The following is a 16,732-nucleotide window of genomic DNA, read 5'->3' as shown; positions in this document are numbered from 1 at the left end:
GAAGAGAATGCTGTGAATGAAACATGAACTCACTGTGTGTTTGTGTTTGCACATGAAGACTGCAGGGTTAGACATGACTTTATACACACACACTGACCTCTCCTCTCCTCCTCCTCCTCCTCGTCCTCCTCCTCAGTGCCAGCAGAAGATCGTCGGGGATCCAGACCAGCTGATGGCCGTTGCCCTGGAGTGCATCTACAGCTGCGAGAGAGATGACCAGCTCAGCCTCTGTTATGACATCCTGGAGTGTCTGCCGCAGAGGGGCTACGGGTCAGACATGCACACAAACACCAGGCGTCACGCATGATCACACGCATTCAAATGGTCAAATATCATCTAATTATGTAAAAACAATAAAGCAGCTCACCTTTGTCTCATCCAGAAGAAGAGACTGGTCCCACCCCTCCCGTCTCCTCCCTTTCCCTCCAGCTTTATTTTTCCACCCCTCTCCTAGGACATGTCAATAAATGGACCTATCACCTCTGTTTCTCCCTGCCTCCCTCCCTCTGCACCTTTCCTTTTCCCTTTTCTTCTCTTTCTTTGTCACGCTTAATTCTGACTCCACGGAGCCATCAGTTAGCCCAGCTTCAGTTTATGCTGCAGTCTGCTACCCCTCTCTCCTCTGTGACACATTTTATTTCATATGGCAAGAGGTCCTGTTCTTTAAGTCTCTCATGAGGCTGTGTGGGTATGCACTGCATTTGAAGCAGGGTGAGCGATAATAAAACACTTGCAGGAAAAAAGAAAGAGCACAAAGGAAAAAAAGTCTTGATAAAGTGGGACCTGTAGAGTGGTGGTGTAGCTTAAATGAGCTAAAATATCACGTTCTTAGAAGGATTAGTCATCCTGTGTGCACCGTAATTGGACAATTGAATTACTGCTTTAAGGAGTGGTTGCGATGAAAATAACAAACTTTTTAACAAGTTATCGTTTGACCTTTTCAGCTGGCTCACATAGCTTGCTTTACAGTACCTGTGCTGTGATGTGCCTTGCTATGATAATATGTATTTCCATGACGTACTCACAGCAGGGGATAACTGCACTCAAACAAGATTTTATAGTGCTTAGAGCCACTATAAACCAAGGTGTATGAGGTCAAACTGAACAAGCCTAATGCATGTGACTAACGTCCTGCTATGCTGGTTCAACGCTAATGAGCTATCAAGTGGTGTGTTGCTCGTTTATAATATAGACTTGTACGTCTAAAGATTTATTTCACTTTCAAATTAAAAGAGTCATTTAGTTTTCTTTCAGTTTTCCTCCTTCATAATGTTGGATGGTGTAATTGCTGCATTGAGCTACTGTTAATGCGAACAAAACTCTGTTAGTATATTATTGACCCAAACTAAACCTTTTTAAGGACACCTAAACGCTAACAACTTACTTCTGTGTTATTTTAATCATTCTGTTGGTTGTGAGTCGTGACTACGGCTATCTTGCTATGCTAGCTAATGCTAGCAAGGTGATAATGTTATTATACATCTCTGTTTACACAACTGTTAGCAGCAATGAATTCAACATAAGAGAAAGTACAGTAATTAGTGTTGCTACAGATATGTAATAATAATCTTTGTGTCTTACTATGACTTTTTAGGGTAGTTAACTAGCTTGACATGAAGTGCTTGTTTTATGCTAGTTGGCGCTTGTTTGTACCTAGCTATGCTTCTAGTTTTGTGTTTTATTTGATCATGGTTAGGAAATGTATTTCAAGATAATTTAGCTGTCATTCCAATACAATGAAGGCGAGTAAAATTTTTGTGGCTCTCACAGTTATTGAAAATTTCAGCAGTTGTCTGTATGAAAAAAAACAAAAAAACTCTGAATAATGTAGAGAGTTTGTTGTCAACAGTTTATGCCAGAACCACTTCCCACCCCACAAAAATACTGCAGTTGCACTGGAAGAGCCTTGCAGGGCTTCAGAAAACTTAGTAAGAGCAGATACACAACACCAATCATATGCTACTTCACATTATTTCAGTGTTTAGAAAGATAAAGAGCTTCTAGGTGACAGTGTGGGAAGAGAAAGCAGACATAATAGCAGAGGTGGATATGCTGTAATTTATTTTTTTTTCATTGTTCTGATTCTATTCAAGAGAAGAAGTGTAGATCATCTCACTGAAAACATTTATAAACTGAGTTTTGTCAGTTATCAAATAGATTGTGTTACATTTCCCTGGTCACTGAACCAAAACCGGCACAGAGACTGAAATCTTCAGTGCTATTAGGATGTGTTCTCCTAATTGCCATTTAATACTGGAGTTTAGCATTTGAGCTTATTGCCAGCTCAAGACAGGTTATTAAAAATATGTGACTGCATATACAGTACAGTAATACTCAGACATATTTCTTTATAAATCAGTAGGCTACCACACTGCATTTCATACCAAGCATTGCACTAAGCATTTCACTTTCCCAGACAGGCTTCCTTTCTGCAGTGGTTGGATTAGCAGTGCTGCAAGGCTGTACAGTATATGCAATGCGTTCAACTTCACATTTCTCCCAGGAGTGATTTCTCCGAGTTACTAAGCTCCAAAATTGCCACCACAGCCTAAAATATCACAGATTTGCCAGTGAGGAGAGAAACGACAACGGAGTAGTTTCAACCCAATTTTGTGAATTTCTTTTTTTTTTCTTTTTTCTGTGAGACAGCTTAATTAGGTCTAAATCTGCTCAGAAGAATGAAACATGCGTTCACCCCGGGTGTGTATGGAACTGCAGAAATGGGCAGGGGATTAGAGAGTGAGTGAGGGCGACAGAGAGAGAGAGAGAGAGAGAGAGAGAGAGAGAGAGAGAGAGAGAGAAAGGGGATGAAAGAGAGGAGGTACAGCAGCAGAGACAGTCAGAGAAGAAGAGTGATGCTGAGAAATTGGTTGAAAATTCAAGATTGTGTGTTTTTTATAAAGTAAAAAGGAAAGAAAAAGGGGTTTAAAAAAAGCAGTAAAAGCAGACCAACACACTCATGCACAGATGCGGGCCGGGCTCTCTCTCACACACACACACACACATGCATGCACACACACTTCCGTGCACTCAAAGAAGGTTGTTTCATCCGGGTCAGTACTCTAGTGGGGGACAGGCCAGTCTGACCCAGAATCTATTGCCTCAAGGCAAAGCATCATGGGGTTTTATTTTTAGTGCAGAATCAGTACAACCTCACAGTGATACCACACACACACACACACACACACACACACACACACACACACACACACACACACACACACACACACACACACACACACACACACACACACACACACACCATGCATATACTACAGAGTGTATTGTATAAGCACACAGACACTTGCTCACTGTGCACATTCCTTTATGGATAAAAGAATTCTACTTGTTCTTAACGAAACCAATGCTTTTCCGTGTGTGTGTGTGTGTGTCATCTTGCAGGCCTGAGACGGACATCACCGCCTCCCTCCATGATCAGGTGGACAAACTTGAGAAGCATCTCAGGTACATCAACACACTCGCACCATCCTTGAGCAGTTCTTCGCTCTCTCACCCGTCGGTCTTCTTTCATCGACCGATCATCACAGTATCATTTTCCAAACAGGAGCCTGGTTCAGATTCTCAGATTTGTTGCTTTTCTCCTCTTTTCTCTTACAGTTTCATGGTTATAATTGAATGTCTTTGGGTTCTGGGCTATTGGCTGCACAGAACAAAGATTCAGTCTGGCTCTTCATCCGTACATTTCTGTTGTACCCATTTTAAGAGAATTTAAAGTGCTGAAGCAGCCCTTCAGTTTCTTGATTAACTCTGCATTGCTTGGGAAATGTTCACTTCGTAGTGGTGCTTATCACTTCCCTCCCCCATTATGGACCTGATAGAAAACACACACACAGACTTGCCTACACTCACGTTCGATATCAAAGGACCACCATCTATCCCATGGTATTCCAACAACCTCTGGCAATTCTTCTGTTACAGGTCAAAATCACCTACGTCTCTCTCTCTCTCTCTCTCTCTCCTTCTGTCTCTCTCTTTCTCATTCTCTCTTCTCCACCCCTCTCCTTAGGGTGAACTTCTGAACACAGAGAGGAAGAGGGAATAAGGGGGGAGGGCGGGAGCCTGAAGGCAATGGGAATATGGATGATGATGAGGAGGAAGAAGCAGCAATAAGAGAGGCTGCGTTCGAGCTTAGTGTTGGCCTTTATAGACAAATATCCACGCATATTTACACACAAGCACACACAACCATGCACAAACACACCCTGGGGAGCTCTGGAGAGTGTGTTCATGTATATGAAACATTGTGACTCACTCACATACATACACACACACACACACACACACACACACACACACACACACACACACACACACACACACACACTTGCACTCAGATGAATCAGGCAGTAAATGTGAAGTGTCTGCTCTCCGAGCGCCTCCAGAATAAAAGCTGTTTTCAGCTGCTGCCACTACCACTTTCTGGCACATTAATATGTGTGCAGGGAACATGCAGACACTCCCACATACGCATTCACACTCAAGCAAATACACACGGTTGTAAATATCAGGGCTTGTTGTCTGTCTCTGTCTGTATTGCTCACACACACACACACACACACACACACACAGCCACACGTAGACGTAACACACAGGCACCTGTTTACTATGGTAATGAGTTGCGGCAAAGAGCGAACATCTGTAGCAGCACGACCCTGTTGAGACTGGGGGCGCCATGCTAATCCCATACCATCACACACATGCACGCACACACATGCATGAACACACACTCACTCTCTCCCCTGGTCATATACGATTTCCATTGTTGACACACTCCTAGATGCACACAAACACTCTTAAGAAGAGGTGCTGTCTTATTGGTGCATTTTATCATGTTGCTCTTCAGTCTTACTCTACACTATCTCCATCTGCGCTGTGGCTTGCAAATGACTCCCTGCTGCCAAAATAATGAACAGCTTAGAGCGCACACTTCTCTGTCTTTCTCCTTCTTACTCTCCCTTGGATTTTTTTTACATTTTTTTTCAGGTTCTCTTTCCCCACGTTTCTTTCCTTTTGGCATTTCCCGATGCCTTCTGCCGCCAACCGTCATGTCTGCTCGGTGTGCTGAAAGAACACGTTGATTCATGTGACTCAAAAATGTACGTCTGTTTTTATGTGCTTACACTTCAAAGTGTGGTGGAGGTACTGGAGAAGCATGGACTACAGAAACCCATCTCATATGTGAGGAACAGCCAGAACAGCGAAGAGGAAGCCCACCAACTGATGGTCAAACTGTGCCGCCACACTGGGCGCAAGTACGAAAAAGACACAAATACACTTTCATACACAATATCCTTCAAGATCCCATTAACATTTTGTATATTATTTACACGTGTGTCTATGTGTGTTTGTTCTAGAAACCCTCCAGTAAGTGAGACAGTGTGGAAAGGACTTCTCCAGGATCTGCTTGACATGCAGCAGAACGTTTACACCTGTCTGAAACAGGAGGCTTGTCACCAGGTACTGCACATCCCACTGTGCCCTTTAATTCACCTGTATGCCCCCTCAGTTTACACATTAAACTGCATGTTTCAACCTCTTCAGCCTGCATTCAAGTTTAAATTAAATAAAATGACTTTCTACCATGCATCAAACAAGGTTAACCCCATCTCCTCCTGCCCCCTCTGATTGCATTAGGTCTTCGTTGAGTCCTTGCTATGCTCAAGTCGTGTGGAGAACGTGCGATTGGCAGGGCAGCTCATGCACTGCTCCAAGGTATATTGAATATTATTTCGCGGCTCTGCCCCAGGGTTACACTGATACTCCCCACCGAGGTCTCCAAATATTAAATCACCCATAATGAATTCTAATGCTGCGGTCTCATTGATGTCTTGATTGTGAATTAATGTTTCCAGGTCAACCAGGATGTTCCCGTCAGCTTGTCATTCAGGGGTAAAGGTTACGCTCGGAAGGTGGCCTACGACAACAGTGTGGAATTAGTGTTGGCTGCTGCCAGAGAGTACTTCAACTCCTCCACAACGCTGACAGACCCATGCATGGACCTCGCCAGGTGAGGAAAGGATTTTTTAAAAGGAAAGATCTCCATGCTTTTGAGGGGTGACTTGAAACTCACTTCTTTAAGGGAATAGTTGAGGTTTAGAGCCTGACTTTACATGTGGTTTTTGTATAGATTAGAGTTAAGATAAGTGTTCGAAATTCTGATTAGAAGCAAATGAATGGGTTGGATGCATTTTCCATTCAGACATGTACAAACACTGCCATGCAGAAGTGTTTGTACACCGTCTGAGATGGTGATCTTGCTCGTTGGTGGATGACTATGTTTATATGTTTACAGTACGTGGCTGGCCAGGGGGAGGAAAAAAAGAGTGATGGTGGCTGCTCATGTTTGCTCTCCAAAATTATGTTAAACAAAGTTTACACCAGTTATTTGTGTGTGTGGCTGGTTTCAGAGTCTCAGAGGGGGGCCAGTGGGTGTCTAACCTTACCGTCTGTTGCGAGTGGGGAAGTGGGACAATAATTGGGTCGTCATTCATTTATAGCAACAAATACATATCCCCCCCCTCCCCTCCACACTCTCGGACAACATCATCCATTGTACAACTCTCTGTCTGTGTGTGTGTGTGTGTGTGTGTGTGTGTGTGTGTGTGTGTGTGTGTGTGTGTGTGTGTGTGTGTGTGTGTGTGTGTGTGTGTGTGTGTGTGTGTGTGTGTGTGTGTGTGTGTGTGTGTGTGTGTGTGTGTGTGTGTGTGTGTGTGTGTGTGTGTGTGTGTGTGTGTGTGTGTGTGTGTGGCATGTGAATTGGAGGTACGAGACAGAAAGTAGCTTCTGTTCCCCGATGCTCTGAAATTAATAGTCCGTACAGACTGGCAGCCTGTGTCCTTTAAGTTTAAAATAACTGCTCCACAGACACACATTTTATCCTTTGTGCTAAATACCAAAGACACACGCATGCTCGGACAGACACACAAACCGCACCTGCCCGTGTCCTGAATGGATGTGGTCAGTGGTGCCAGGCATGCAGGCGTTTCCTCAAGGACAAAGAGACTTTCAAAAATAACACGGGGATCCCCTCCAACTACTGTAGTAAAGAGATTTCAGTGAACTAAGGAGAGACAGAGCACACACACACACACACAGACTGAGAAATGTTAAATTACACAAAATAAAGACAGAAACATCTAGCTTAGTTTTCGGTCCTTAGTGAGGAAAAGTATTTATGACTTTATGACTTTATTTTCAAAGGATAGCCCCTAGAGATGATCTCATCAAGGGGATCTTTATTACCAACAAAAATGCAAAACAGCTATTTAATTCATATTAACCAGTATTTTTCTAATCACAGCGAATCAAATGAGTGTGTGTGGTGTGAACAGGACCGCATGTAGCGACAACCCCACAGAGAATTATTATCCCAGGCTGCGGTTCTCTTTGGTTCTACTCTTTGGTTTCAGCTCATTATTTTGGTTTTTACGGCCAACAGCTTTTGTGTTTTGGTTCTTTTTCACCGCTCTCGTCATCTCTGTCTTTTTCAATAAAAACAGAAAGATAGACTCTCTGTATAATACCTGTGAGGTACCAGATGGCTGACAGAAGATGTTAGTGACAGGCCGGTGAACATAGCGGAGCATGTAGGTGCTCAAGAGCCAGATATTTCCCTCAGGAGATGGTGGAGACCAAAAAAGAGCTAATTTGACTCAGATGCCACAACAAATAAATGTAATGTTGAAGTGACTCTGCTGGGTGTGCAACTTGATTTGGGTCTCAGTGTTGTGTCGGCAGTTGCAGGTTCAAGATTTGACAGATTAAATTATAGTTGTTCTTTTTCAGATATATACATCTTAATTTTAATGTTCTTTCTCTTCCTGTTTCACCAAAATAATTACATATTGCTGGGATGGGGGGTATGATATTTTGTCTTAAGATGTAGTGCTCTGGCTTCGAGTTGTTCCCATGGAGTTTTTTCCAACATGCATGCCATTACAGAGCCAAACAAGATAAATAAATCCATCATTCACAATGTTTTAGTAGAATTGACAAATTGACACTTGATAGACTGAGAATCTGTGTGCTTTAAATTTCCATTCACTTTGAACAGTTTGCTTTCAATTCTGCTCTTAACAGGCTTATGTATTCCTGTCAGAGTTTATGTTTGCAGAGCTGCTCATGCAGTGCAAATATCACGTGAATATATAAACTAAATATCAAATATGAGCTTAATGTCATTCACTGTACCAAAGTGACATAAACGTGATTAAACTCAGTGTTGCTCAGCGCTCGCCCACTTAGATTCATTCAAAAGGTTAATCTGTAAATTGACTTGTACAAAAGTTCAAATGTTTTTGAATATGTCATGTTGCAACCAATCTATATAATAAGAGGATAACACAGTCTGACTTAGTGCCTGAAGATTAAAAGTTGTATAGATAGATAGATACTGTAGATAGATAGATAGATAGATAGATAGATAGATAGATAGATAGATAGATAGATAGATAGATAGATAGATAGATAGATAGATAGATAGATAGATAGATAGATAGATAGGGACTCTGAAGCGAAAGATGTCAAGATTTCGTAACAATTAATCAGAAAAAAATGTTTTAAAAAAAAGTCTGAAGTGAGTCCAAAAGGGATGACGTGGTTTGTTGCTGGTTGTCTCTGATGTTTGAAAAAGCTCATCTTGCAAGACCTTGAGTAAGAGATAGATCAATGAAAAGAAAGCAAAGGTGCACTGGTTTACAGATATAGAAGCTGCTTCACTAATATTAACTTGCTCTTGTGTGTGTTTATGTAGTCATTAAAGAATACATAGGCTACTGCTGCTCATCACTGTGTGACTCTTGAAACTGAAATAGACTTTTTCACCATTGTCTTTTCTAAGGCTTTCTCCGTGCACAAACACACACACACACACACGCATGCACACATACACACGCCTGCAGACACTTCACAGCATGAGTACATAATCAACATGCCCTCTTTCCGTCTCTCATTCGCCCATCCGCAGCCTTTCCTCTCCTCTCATTTGCCAGGACGAACCTCTTGTTCCTGGCAAGAACACCAGCCAAGCTCAGAGAGTGGGAAGCTGAGAGTTTTGCAGAGTGTGTGTGTGTGTGTGTGTGTACACGTTAACTATATGGAGCCGTGCTGTTTATAAGATGTATGGTCCAGATTACTCAAATTACGCGGATAAGGACCCTTCTTCTCAATTAGCTGCCTTTGTTCACTCATCTGAGGGTTAGAGGAAACTGTGTGTGTCGTTTCCTTGAGTACACATCCCAAGGACAAGTTCCTGTCCTCTCCACTACTGAAGCTGACGTTATAGTTCCTCTTTAAGATGCTGCTTTATGTGGGATTTATGTTATTAAAAATGTCGCTCTGTCTTTGCTGTATTTCACTTTGCCGTTTAATTGTGTGATTAAAGAAAAAAAAAACAGAAAATGAGTGTATACTTGCGTTTTAAAGAGACACACATACAGTATACTCTTACATTTGCTAAGTGGTGTTCTACATAATCCTATTAAGAGTAATGAGTGTGGATTGGGTTGCAAGAGGAAACTCCCCTGTTGTGGATCTGTCAAATTAGTCTAGACTTTGTACATAAATCGGTTTGAGTAGCGCCACTGCGTTTCTGATCATGATGTGGCTTGAAACTCTACGAATTTCACAGGCTTGATAACCACTTTTTTGCAACAGCTTTGAAATTTGGTACCAAAATAAGCAACAAAAAAAAAAAAACTCTTTTAGTCCTTCCTTCTCAGTTTGTCATGCAGTCAGTTCAGTGGTTCCTGCTTTGCAAACAAATTCTGCAATACTGTCAGATTAAATGTAAGTGACCTGTTTTAAGTGCCAGCGCTCATGTTTAAACCCGATTCCTCTGATGTAGAACAAAGTAGATGATTTTATTGCCTTTAACTTAACCTTTGCTTCCTGATAATTAAGGCCATAGTTGCACTTTTTAGGAAATACACCTTTTTTTTTACTTTCTAGCCTACAGTTTGAAGATGAAGATCAATACATATCGCTTATATCGTTCCATTTGGTATGAAGCTATAGCCAGCACCCATTTATCCTATCTTCTTATTAATACTTAACGTATAGTTTTTGTATATATTAAATATTTATAGCAGATATAAATTATTAATTGGTGAGCCTAAGAGGTGCTGATAAGTGGATTTTGTTACCTTCAGACAGAGCCAGACCTGCTGCTTCCCCTGTTTCCAGACTTTGTACTGTACTAATCTCAGATAACTAGGTATGGTTTATTCTTCTGTTAAAAAAAAAAAACAGATTTATGTTATTAACTAATGTGATTATTGATTAATCTTCCCGTCAACTCTCCATAACAAACCAGAGCAGCAAATTTCTCAAAATGTCAGACTTTGGCTTCAGACATCCTCTCCTGGTTTCCACACTGTCATCTTATTTGTTAGATGAATAGTCCAGCTGATCGGTAATCTTCTGCTCCCTTTCAGTTGATTTATTCAGTACAGCACATAAAGTATGGGATGTCATGGCCCGACATCCCATACTTTATGTTGTACCTTGTTCTCTCCCTCAGGAAGCAGAAGTTAAGAGTCATAAGGTGTTGTTTTAACCGATTGTTGTCTTTGCCAGGGCGTGTCTGCAGCTGATCACAGACTGCCCTCCGGCCATCCAGGAGGAACTGGACCTCATCAATGCTCTGAGCCAACTGGAAGATTTCAGTGTCAGCATCCTCCCGCTGCAAGGTAGTGACGACAACTGTGTGCGTTTGTGTCTTGGAAGAAGAAAATGTCAGCGTGTGTGTGTTTTAAGTTACTGAATTGGTCGTCTGTGCAGTTCAAGGTGTCATTCATTCAGGTGTTTCAAATGTATGATTTAAACTTGTAAACATGTAGAGAATATAAGGATGCCGTCCCACACCTCCCTCACCCAACCCGTCTCTCTCCCTGCTGTCTCTTCCTCCAGCCCTCCATATGTCACTTCCTCTTGCCACTATATCTAAATATATGATTATTTATGGATCAACTGTTGAGCAAACAACATCTGCCTGATGGCCTAATTAGGATTGAAGTGTTTGGTCTCTGCATGTGTGCACTCTCCTGCATACACACACTTGTCCTTCCTTTTTTTTTAATATATATATATTTCTGCTCCATCTGTAAACCTGACCAATCAGCATTCACCGTTGCGCTCTTTCTCTTTCTCTCTCCTCTGGCTTCACATCCGTACCCTACTGGCATGGCTCTTTGTTAAAGGAAACTGTGGAGCTAAAATGAACCGGCTCGGCCCCTCACCGCCTCAACTCTGAACCGACGTGTTGTTTGCCCCCAAGGCCTCCACTGCCCACTCCCCCCTCTTTCCCCTCGTCAAACTGAGCCGCCAGCATAAAACCACTGTGACAGAGAGGGCCATACTCTGCCACCTCTCTCCCCGCCTGCTGTCTCTCCTCTCTCTCTTTCCTTGCATCACTTATTCCTTAGTTTTTCCCCCCATTCCTTTTTTTTTTTTTTACCCCCTTAGCCTCATTTGTCTTTCCCCTCACTCCCTCCTGTCAACTTGCATTATTTTTTCACTGCCCACTTATTCCTACCTGCGAGACAAAGTGAGAACAGGAGCAGGTTTAGGAGGAAAGTGGGAAATAAAACATAGAAAGAGAGACATTTCTGGTAATGTTATTTTATAATCGTGACATTTTTGTGCGGAATGTTTTTATTTTTTTTTATCAGCGATTATTGTGTAAGCCCATTTCTAGTGCTCAGTACAAGGGCACCACGTACTCACGCACACACATGCACACAAACACATTATTTTCCTTTTTTTTCTGAGAAGTAAAAGCCCCATCCTGCACACACTCCGATGAACGCAAGTATGAAGTGAAAGGATTTGATCACAGGTAATCCATCTTAGGCTGTCTTCTGCAGCCCTCCTCGACAGCCTGAGGCGCTGCTTCTTAGACACCACCCGCCCCAGAATCCCCTCTAGGCCTCGCCCAAAGTGATGCCAAGCCATAAAGATCCCCAGCATGGTGCCGAGAGAGCACGGAGGCCTGCAGAGACACTAAACATGCCTTTTCTCAGGTTCTCAGTGCAGACTTGGAAAAATATGGAAATTCATTTTTCAAAGTTTTTATTTTTTGAACTCAAATTATGAAAGTTTTAAACCTGTCAACAAAAAAAAAAAAAAAATCAATCAGTACCAGTGAATTGGCAAGAACACATACTGTACACTCCTAGGTGTTTGTCAAATTAAATTCATACACTACAGTTAATGTCAAATAACAAATACTGGTTGTCACACATCATGGAACTGTGTCTAATACAACACACTCAGTAGTCAGTTTATTAATAGCATTTTGCTAAAACTAATGCAGTAACAGTCCTACAATAAACCCGACCTAATAATCAGACTTTAAGTGTGACTGACAAAGTATCCAATATAAAAGTAAGTAAGGTGGATAGGAAAATTATAATCTGCATTTTTATGCATATTTATCAGTTATTTTCCATAATTCAAATTTGATATATTGTTATTATTTTTCCAAGAACCTATCATTATTGTCCATAGTCTAATTTGGACAGGTCTAATCTAATTTGAATTTCATCTCAAACTGAAATCATGAAAATGCAAAGTAATTTCAATCATCACGGTGGAGAAGATGCAACCAGAGGTTTTGCATGTAAAATAACTTACTAAAGTATCTGAAGCATTAACATTGTTTCCAACTTACTGACATGTTGATCACTTACGTTTACCATGCAAAAATGTATTTGCTGTGTAGTGTACAAACCTTTTATCATGGTCTTGACTTGTTTTCACTTTAGATCATGTTTATCTGTAACTTGAATAGAACAATTTGCAAAACATATCTGACACTCCTCCTCCTCCTCTTCCTTCTTTGTCCCTCTCCCAGTGCGACTGCGATCAGACCGGCTGTCTCTCATAGAGGAGTGCGTCGCCGAGTGCTCCACAGCCTACAGGCAGTCCACCACTCTGCTGAGTCTGGCCACTCTTCTCCGTGTGGCAGGTACCTAAAGATCATTTATCGACACCACTGACCTCATCACGTCATCATTTCCTCCCCCTTTTTTTCCCCGATTTTATCATGTTAAGAATGTGTTTGAACATTCAATGAAGCAGACTTCTTTCTTCCTTGGTGGCAGCTTCATGACAAAGCTCATGAGATTCAGTGAGAAAGGACCGCCTACACCCGGCACAGAGACGTACCCCAGTATGCGTGGGTACTTTCAATGAGCGCACTGACAGTTCTCACACAAGAGGGAAATTCATCTTCATGAGCAGTGTTGCAGCTTGCAAGCAAAAATCCATACTAAAGCACTTACTCTCTCTCTCTCTTTCACACACATACACACACAAACACACTCTCTCACGCACTTACCATGAGGCGCTGTGCAAATTTCATCTAAACTCCTTTTCTGTGCTCAGATTTCATGTTTTTATCAGTCAGCGACAGGTTCAGCGTGAGGCCATTAAGTCGCAGGGATGGGAATTGTTGGATTTCATGTTGATTCTGATTGGCAGCTGATTTTCAGATAGTGACTCTGTCAAAGTTAACTTTCCGCTCTGTTGTTGGACCGTTTCATCCTGTGGTCAATCTTGTCCCCGCTGCAGCCTCCACACTTAGCCTTAGATCCCGGTAGAGATTTAAATTTCAGACTAGATGTTGTGATTTCTTCAACTGGAGCCTTTTCCATCTTAGAAAAATGCTTTGGGTCCTTGGGATTGTTGCACCTAGAAGGCAGCCAGTGTTTGGCCTCTTTGAAGTTCACTTCTTGATGTTGCTTTAAAAACTCATAGATAAAAGTATTGATCCTCAAACATCTTTTAAAAGTGGTATACTGTAAGCTGGCAGGGGGCTTGTTATGGTATGGTTTCTTAGACTGAGCTTTTTGTAATGACAAGTTAAGTTACTTCAAACTTTAAATCATGTTTTCATCTTTTCTCATCTAATCTAGTATCAATTTCATGTTTTACAGAAAAACTTTTAAAAGACGATTAGCCTCTTGCAGGATTGTGGTTGTTAAGGAGGAACTCAACTGAGAAGTGAAATGTAATTGTATTTCATAGGAATAGCTATTTTGTATTTCTACTGTTTGTTTTATTTCTACTTGTGGTATATAATCTCAGCAGCATTGAAAACAGGTGGGTACAGATGGCTCTGTATGTATACCTGCGAAGTTAAGATTGATGATTCGTGATGATGAGGATGATGAAACTGAACCAAGGGGCAGAATTGAATTTACATCTATTGCATGATCTGGCAGGTATTTGACTATGAAGCATATGCACAGTGAAAAGGTGAAGTCAAAATATTTGGATCAATTCTCAGTGCACTTTGAAACCATTTACACTTAAAGAGAAATCTTCTCTTGAAGCAGCATCACAAACCTTGCCAAGTCAGCCTCTGACGAATCTCACTGAGTTTAGGGTTTAGTAAACAGATTTCATCTCTTTGAGCTGAACACTTCTCTCATTAGGAGTTACTGTGATTATTACCATCTCTTGAATGAGGAAAAATGTTCACGTCAGTTTCCATGTGATAACTCCAAATGTAATTTTCCTACTTTTAATTTGTTTTATTTATCTCTCGTATCTCCCCCTTGGATTACAAACTGCAGAACGCTATCACAACAAGCTGTAAACACTGAAACACACTGACCAGCAACGGTACAAAATGTTAGATGTCATTTGGCTGATTTTAAAATTCCCTTTATGAAATTCTTTTGGAAGTTTAAAAGTATATATCGGTATTTTGTATATTGGGACCATTTCAACTGCCAATCCCGTCCTTCAAACACAACTTTAACTCAAGCTGACAACTTAAGGGAAAGACCCAAGATGCCATCCTATTACTTCTTATCCCCCAGAATGACACGAACATTTCTGTCAGTCTGTCTCCAAGTTTGTTTAGTCTTTCTTCTTCAAGAACATGAGCTACGACTCTTCTGTGCCCGTCTGTTGCTCTGTTGCTTTCCTCTCTCCTCTGTCCTCTGTCTCTAAACTCTCAGAGGCCTGTCACCAGCGAAAGGAAACCTGCTAACCGGCCTCGTGGCATTTCTGTGTCTGTGCTGCTCACATTCAGTCAGCAGGCAGCTCTCACTGTGTGGTTTCGAGAAAAAAAGAGAAGCAGAGCAAGATGAGAAGAGGAATAAACAAATTTTTAAATAAATAAATGCAGGGGGGAGGCTTTTGAAGGGCGCATAGCTCCGGGGCTCTGTGGTGAATATTTAATGCAGGTATCACCAGCTCACTGGTTTAAAAACCCTAAGGGTTTAGTTCCTGCCTCGGTCTACAGAAATGCTCCGTAAATCATTTAGTCTTATGGGGAATGGGCAAGAGAGAAAAAACTTGTTTTTGTCTGAATGAATCAATAATTATGATACTTCCAAATGAGAATTAGATTGTGCTGACTTGGAGAGGATGCTGATTATCTGTAAAGAACCGCAGGAGATCATTTCATCGCAGCTGAACTCGAGTGTTTTTCTATTTGTTGTTCCTCTGACATTGCTCACCTTTTCATCCCTTCCTTTGATTAGTCCATCAAGGGCAGGTAAAGGCTTCAATTGGACTTCCAAGATATCTGATTTAGATCGGCCTGAAATAAGGTCAGGGGGATGTCTTGATAAAAGCATTCGCTCTAAAAGAGCATTGGCATGCTGACACACACACACAAAACACAAATAAACCTCCACTATATTGAGGTCTTGAAGCTTTTGAAGACATCCTTTCACCAGTCACCCTGAAAATATTTGACCAACACCTCTTTCCCCCTCGCTGTAAACACCCTGTTTCTATATGTTGCTCAGTCAACGCACACACAAACACTCGGGCCAGTCCAGCCAGTCCAGTGGCATCGCATTTCTTCACCTCGACCGCCAGTTCTTTGATCTTCAGTGTACACAATTTTTTTTTCTCAGAAGTCCTGTTTTTGCCCAGGCCTCTTTTGATCGTCCTGTCCTCTCCTTTTTGTTTACTGAGCTTCCACTGAGATCAAAGGTGGTTCTGAGTCGCCACATGAATGTTAACAGCACAACCGATCCCACCGACACTAAGATATCAAACTGAAATGTATTCCTGTTTAGCGAGGCGGCAAGATGGGCTTCTTTTTTTTTTAATACTCCCTCTTTGAGATGATCAGACATGGCAATAACCTTATTTATACTAGACATTGATTAATATGTAGACTCTGGCTTAGTCTGTGGTGCTGCTAATACATTTAGATGTCCCTATGTACCAACTCTGTGCCTCTGTGTGTGTGTAAGAATGTAGTCAGGTGGAGATTTAATAAGAGGTTTATTAAGGCAGATGTTTTTACGTGATATGCAGGATTATGAGATTTGCTGTGTTAACTTTGACATGTTGACAAGATTAAAGATTTCTCAAGATTACAAAAATACATGTTGAAAATACAGAACATTTTCATGTCTGTGGTTTTCGTCTCTCCAGGGCTGACGTCTGATTTAATGAATATCTCTATCTCTGCGTGTCCAGGAGACGACCAGGCCGCGAGGAAAGGCCGGGTGCTGACCCTGCTGGCCGAACAAGCTCTGCAGTGTCTGGACTTCAAGGCCTCGTACATCCACTGTCAGGACCTCATGGCCGCAGGTTGGTAGATGACACGGGAAACCTGTGATCGCAGCACACGCAGCCAGGTGGTTGACAGAGGAACCACAAGGTGCATTGAAGCCTGTAGAGAAGCTGATGTGACCTTCCCTCCTGCCTGCCTCCTTTATACTCAATTATCACCTTT

At 41.7% G+C, this 16,732-nt stretch overlaps 1 protein-coding gene across 2 annotated transcripts in view; it reads left to right on the top strand.

The window, feature by feature from the left end:
• Nucleotides 1–16,732, top strand: part of nbas (NBAS subunit of NRZ tethering complex) — a 149,084-nt gene that overhangs the window by 47,405 nt on the left and 84,947 nt on the right. For both annotated transcript variants that reach the window (XM_084000648.1, XM_084000647.1), the window contains exons 26-34: nucleotides 137–270; nucleotides 3,403–3,465; nucleotides 5,151–5,273; nucleotides 5,376–5,478; nucleotides 5,656–5,733; nucleotides 5,874–6,028; nucleotides 10,597–10,709; nucleotides 12,875–12,988; nucleotides 16,474–16,587. In XM_084000648.1, the coding sequence (XP_083856774.1) occupies nucleotides 137–270; nucleotides 3,403–3,465; nucleotides 5,151–5,273; nucleotides 5,376–5,478; nucleotides 5,656–5,733; nucleotides 5,874–6,028; nucleotides 10,597–10,709; nucleotides 12,875–12,988; nucleotides 16,474–16,587 (997 nt within the window). The remainder of the gene's footprint in view (nucleotides 1–136; nucleotides 271–3,402; nucleotides 3,466–5,150; nucleotides 5,274–5,375; nucleotides 5,479–5,655; nucleotides 5,734–5,873; nucleotides 6,029–10,596; nucleotides 10,710–12,874; nucleotides 12,989–16,473; nucleotides 16,588–16,732) is intronic.

Source organism: Trachurus trachurus, assembly GCF_905171665.1.
Source record: "Trachurus trachurus genome assembly, chromosome: 24".
Taxonomy (NCBI): Eukaryota; Metazoa; Chordata; class Actinopteri; order Carangiformes; family Carangidae; genus Trachurus; species Trachurus trachurus.
The sequence above is the reverse complement of the archived record's forward strand: the minus strand, read 5'-3'. Positions and strand labels throughout refer to the sequence as shown.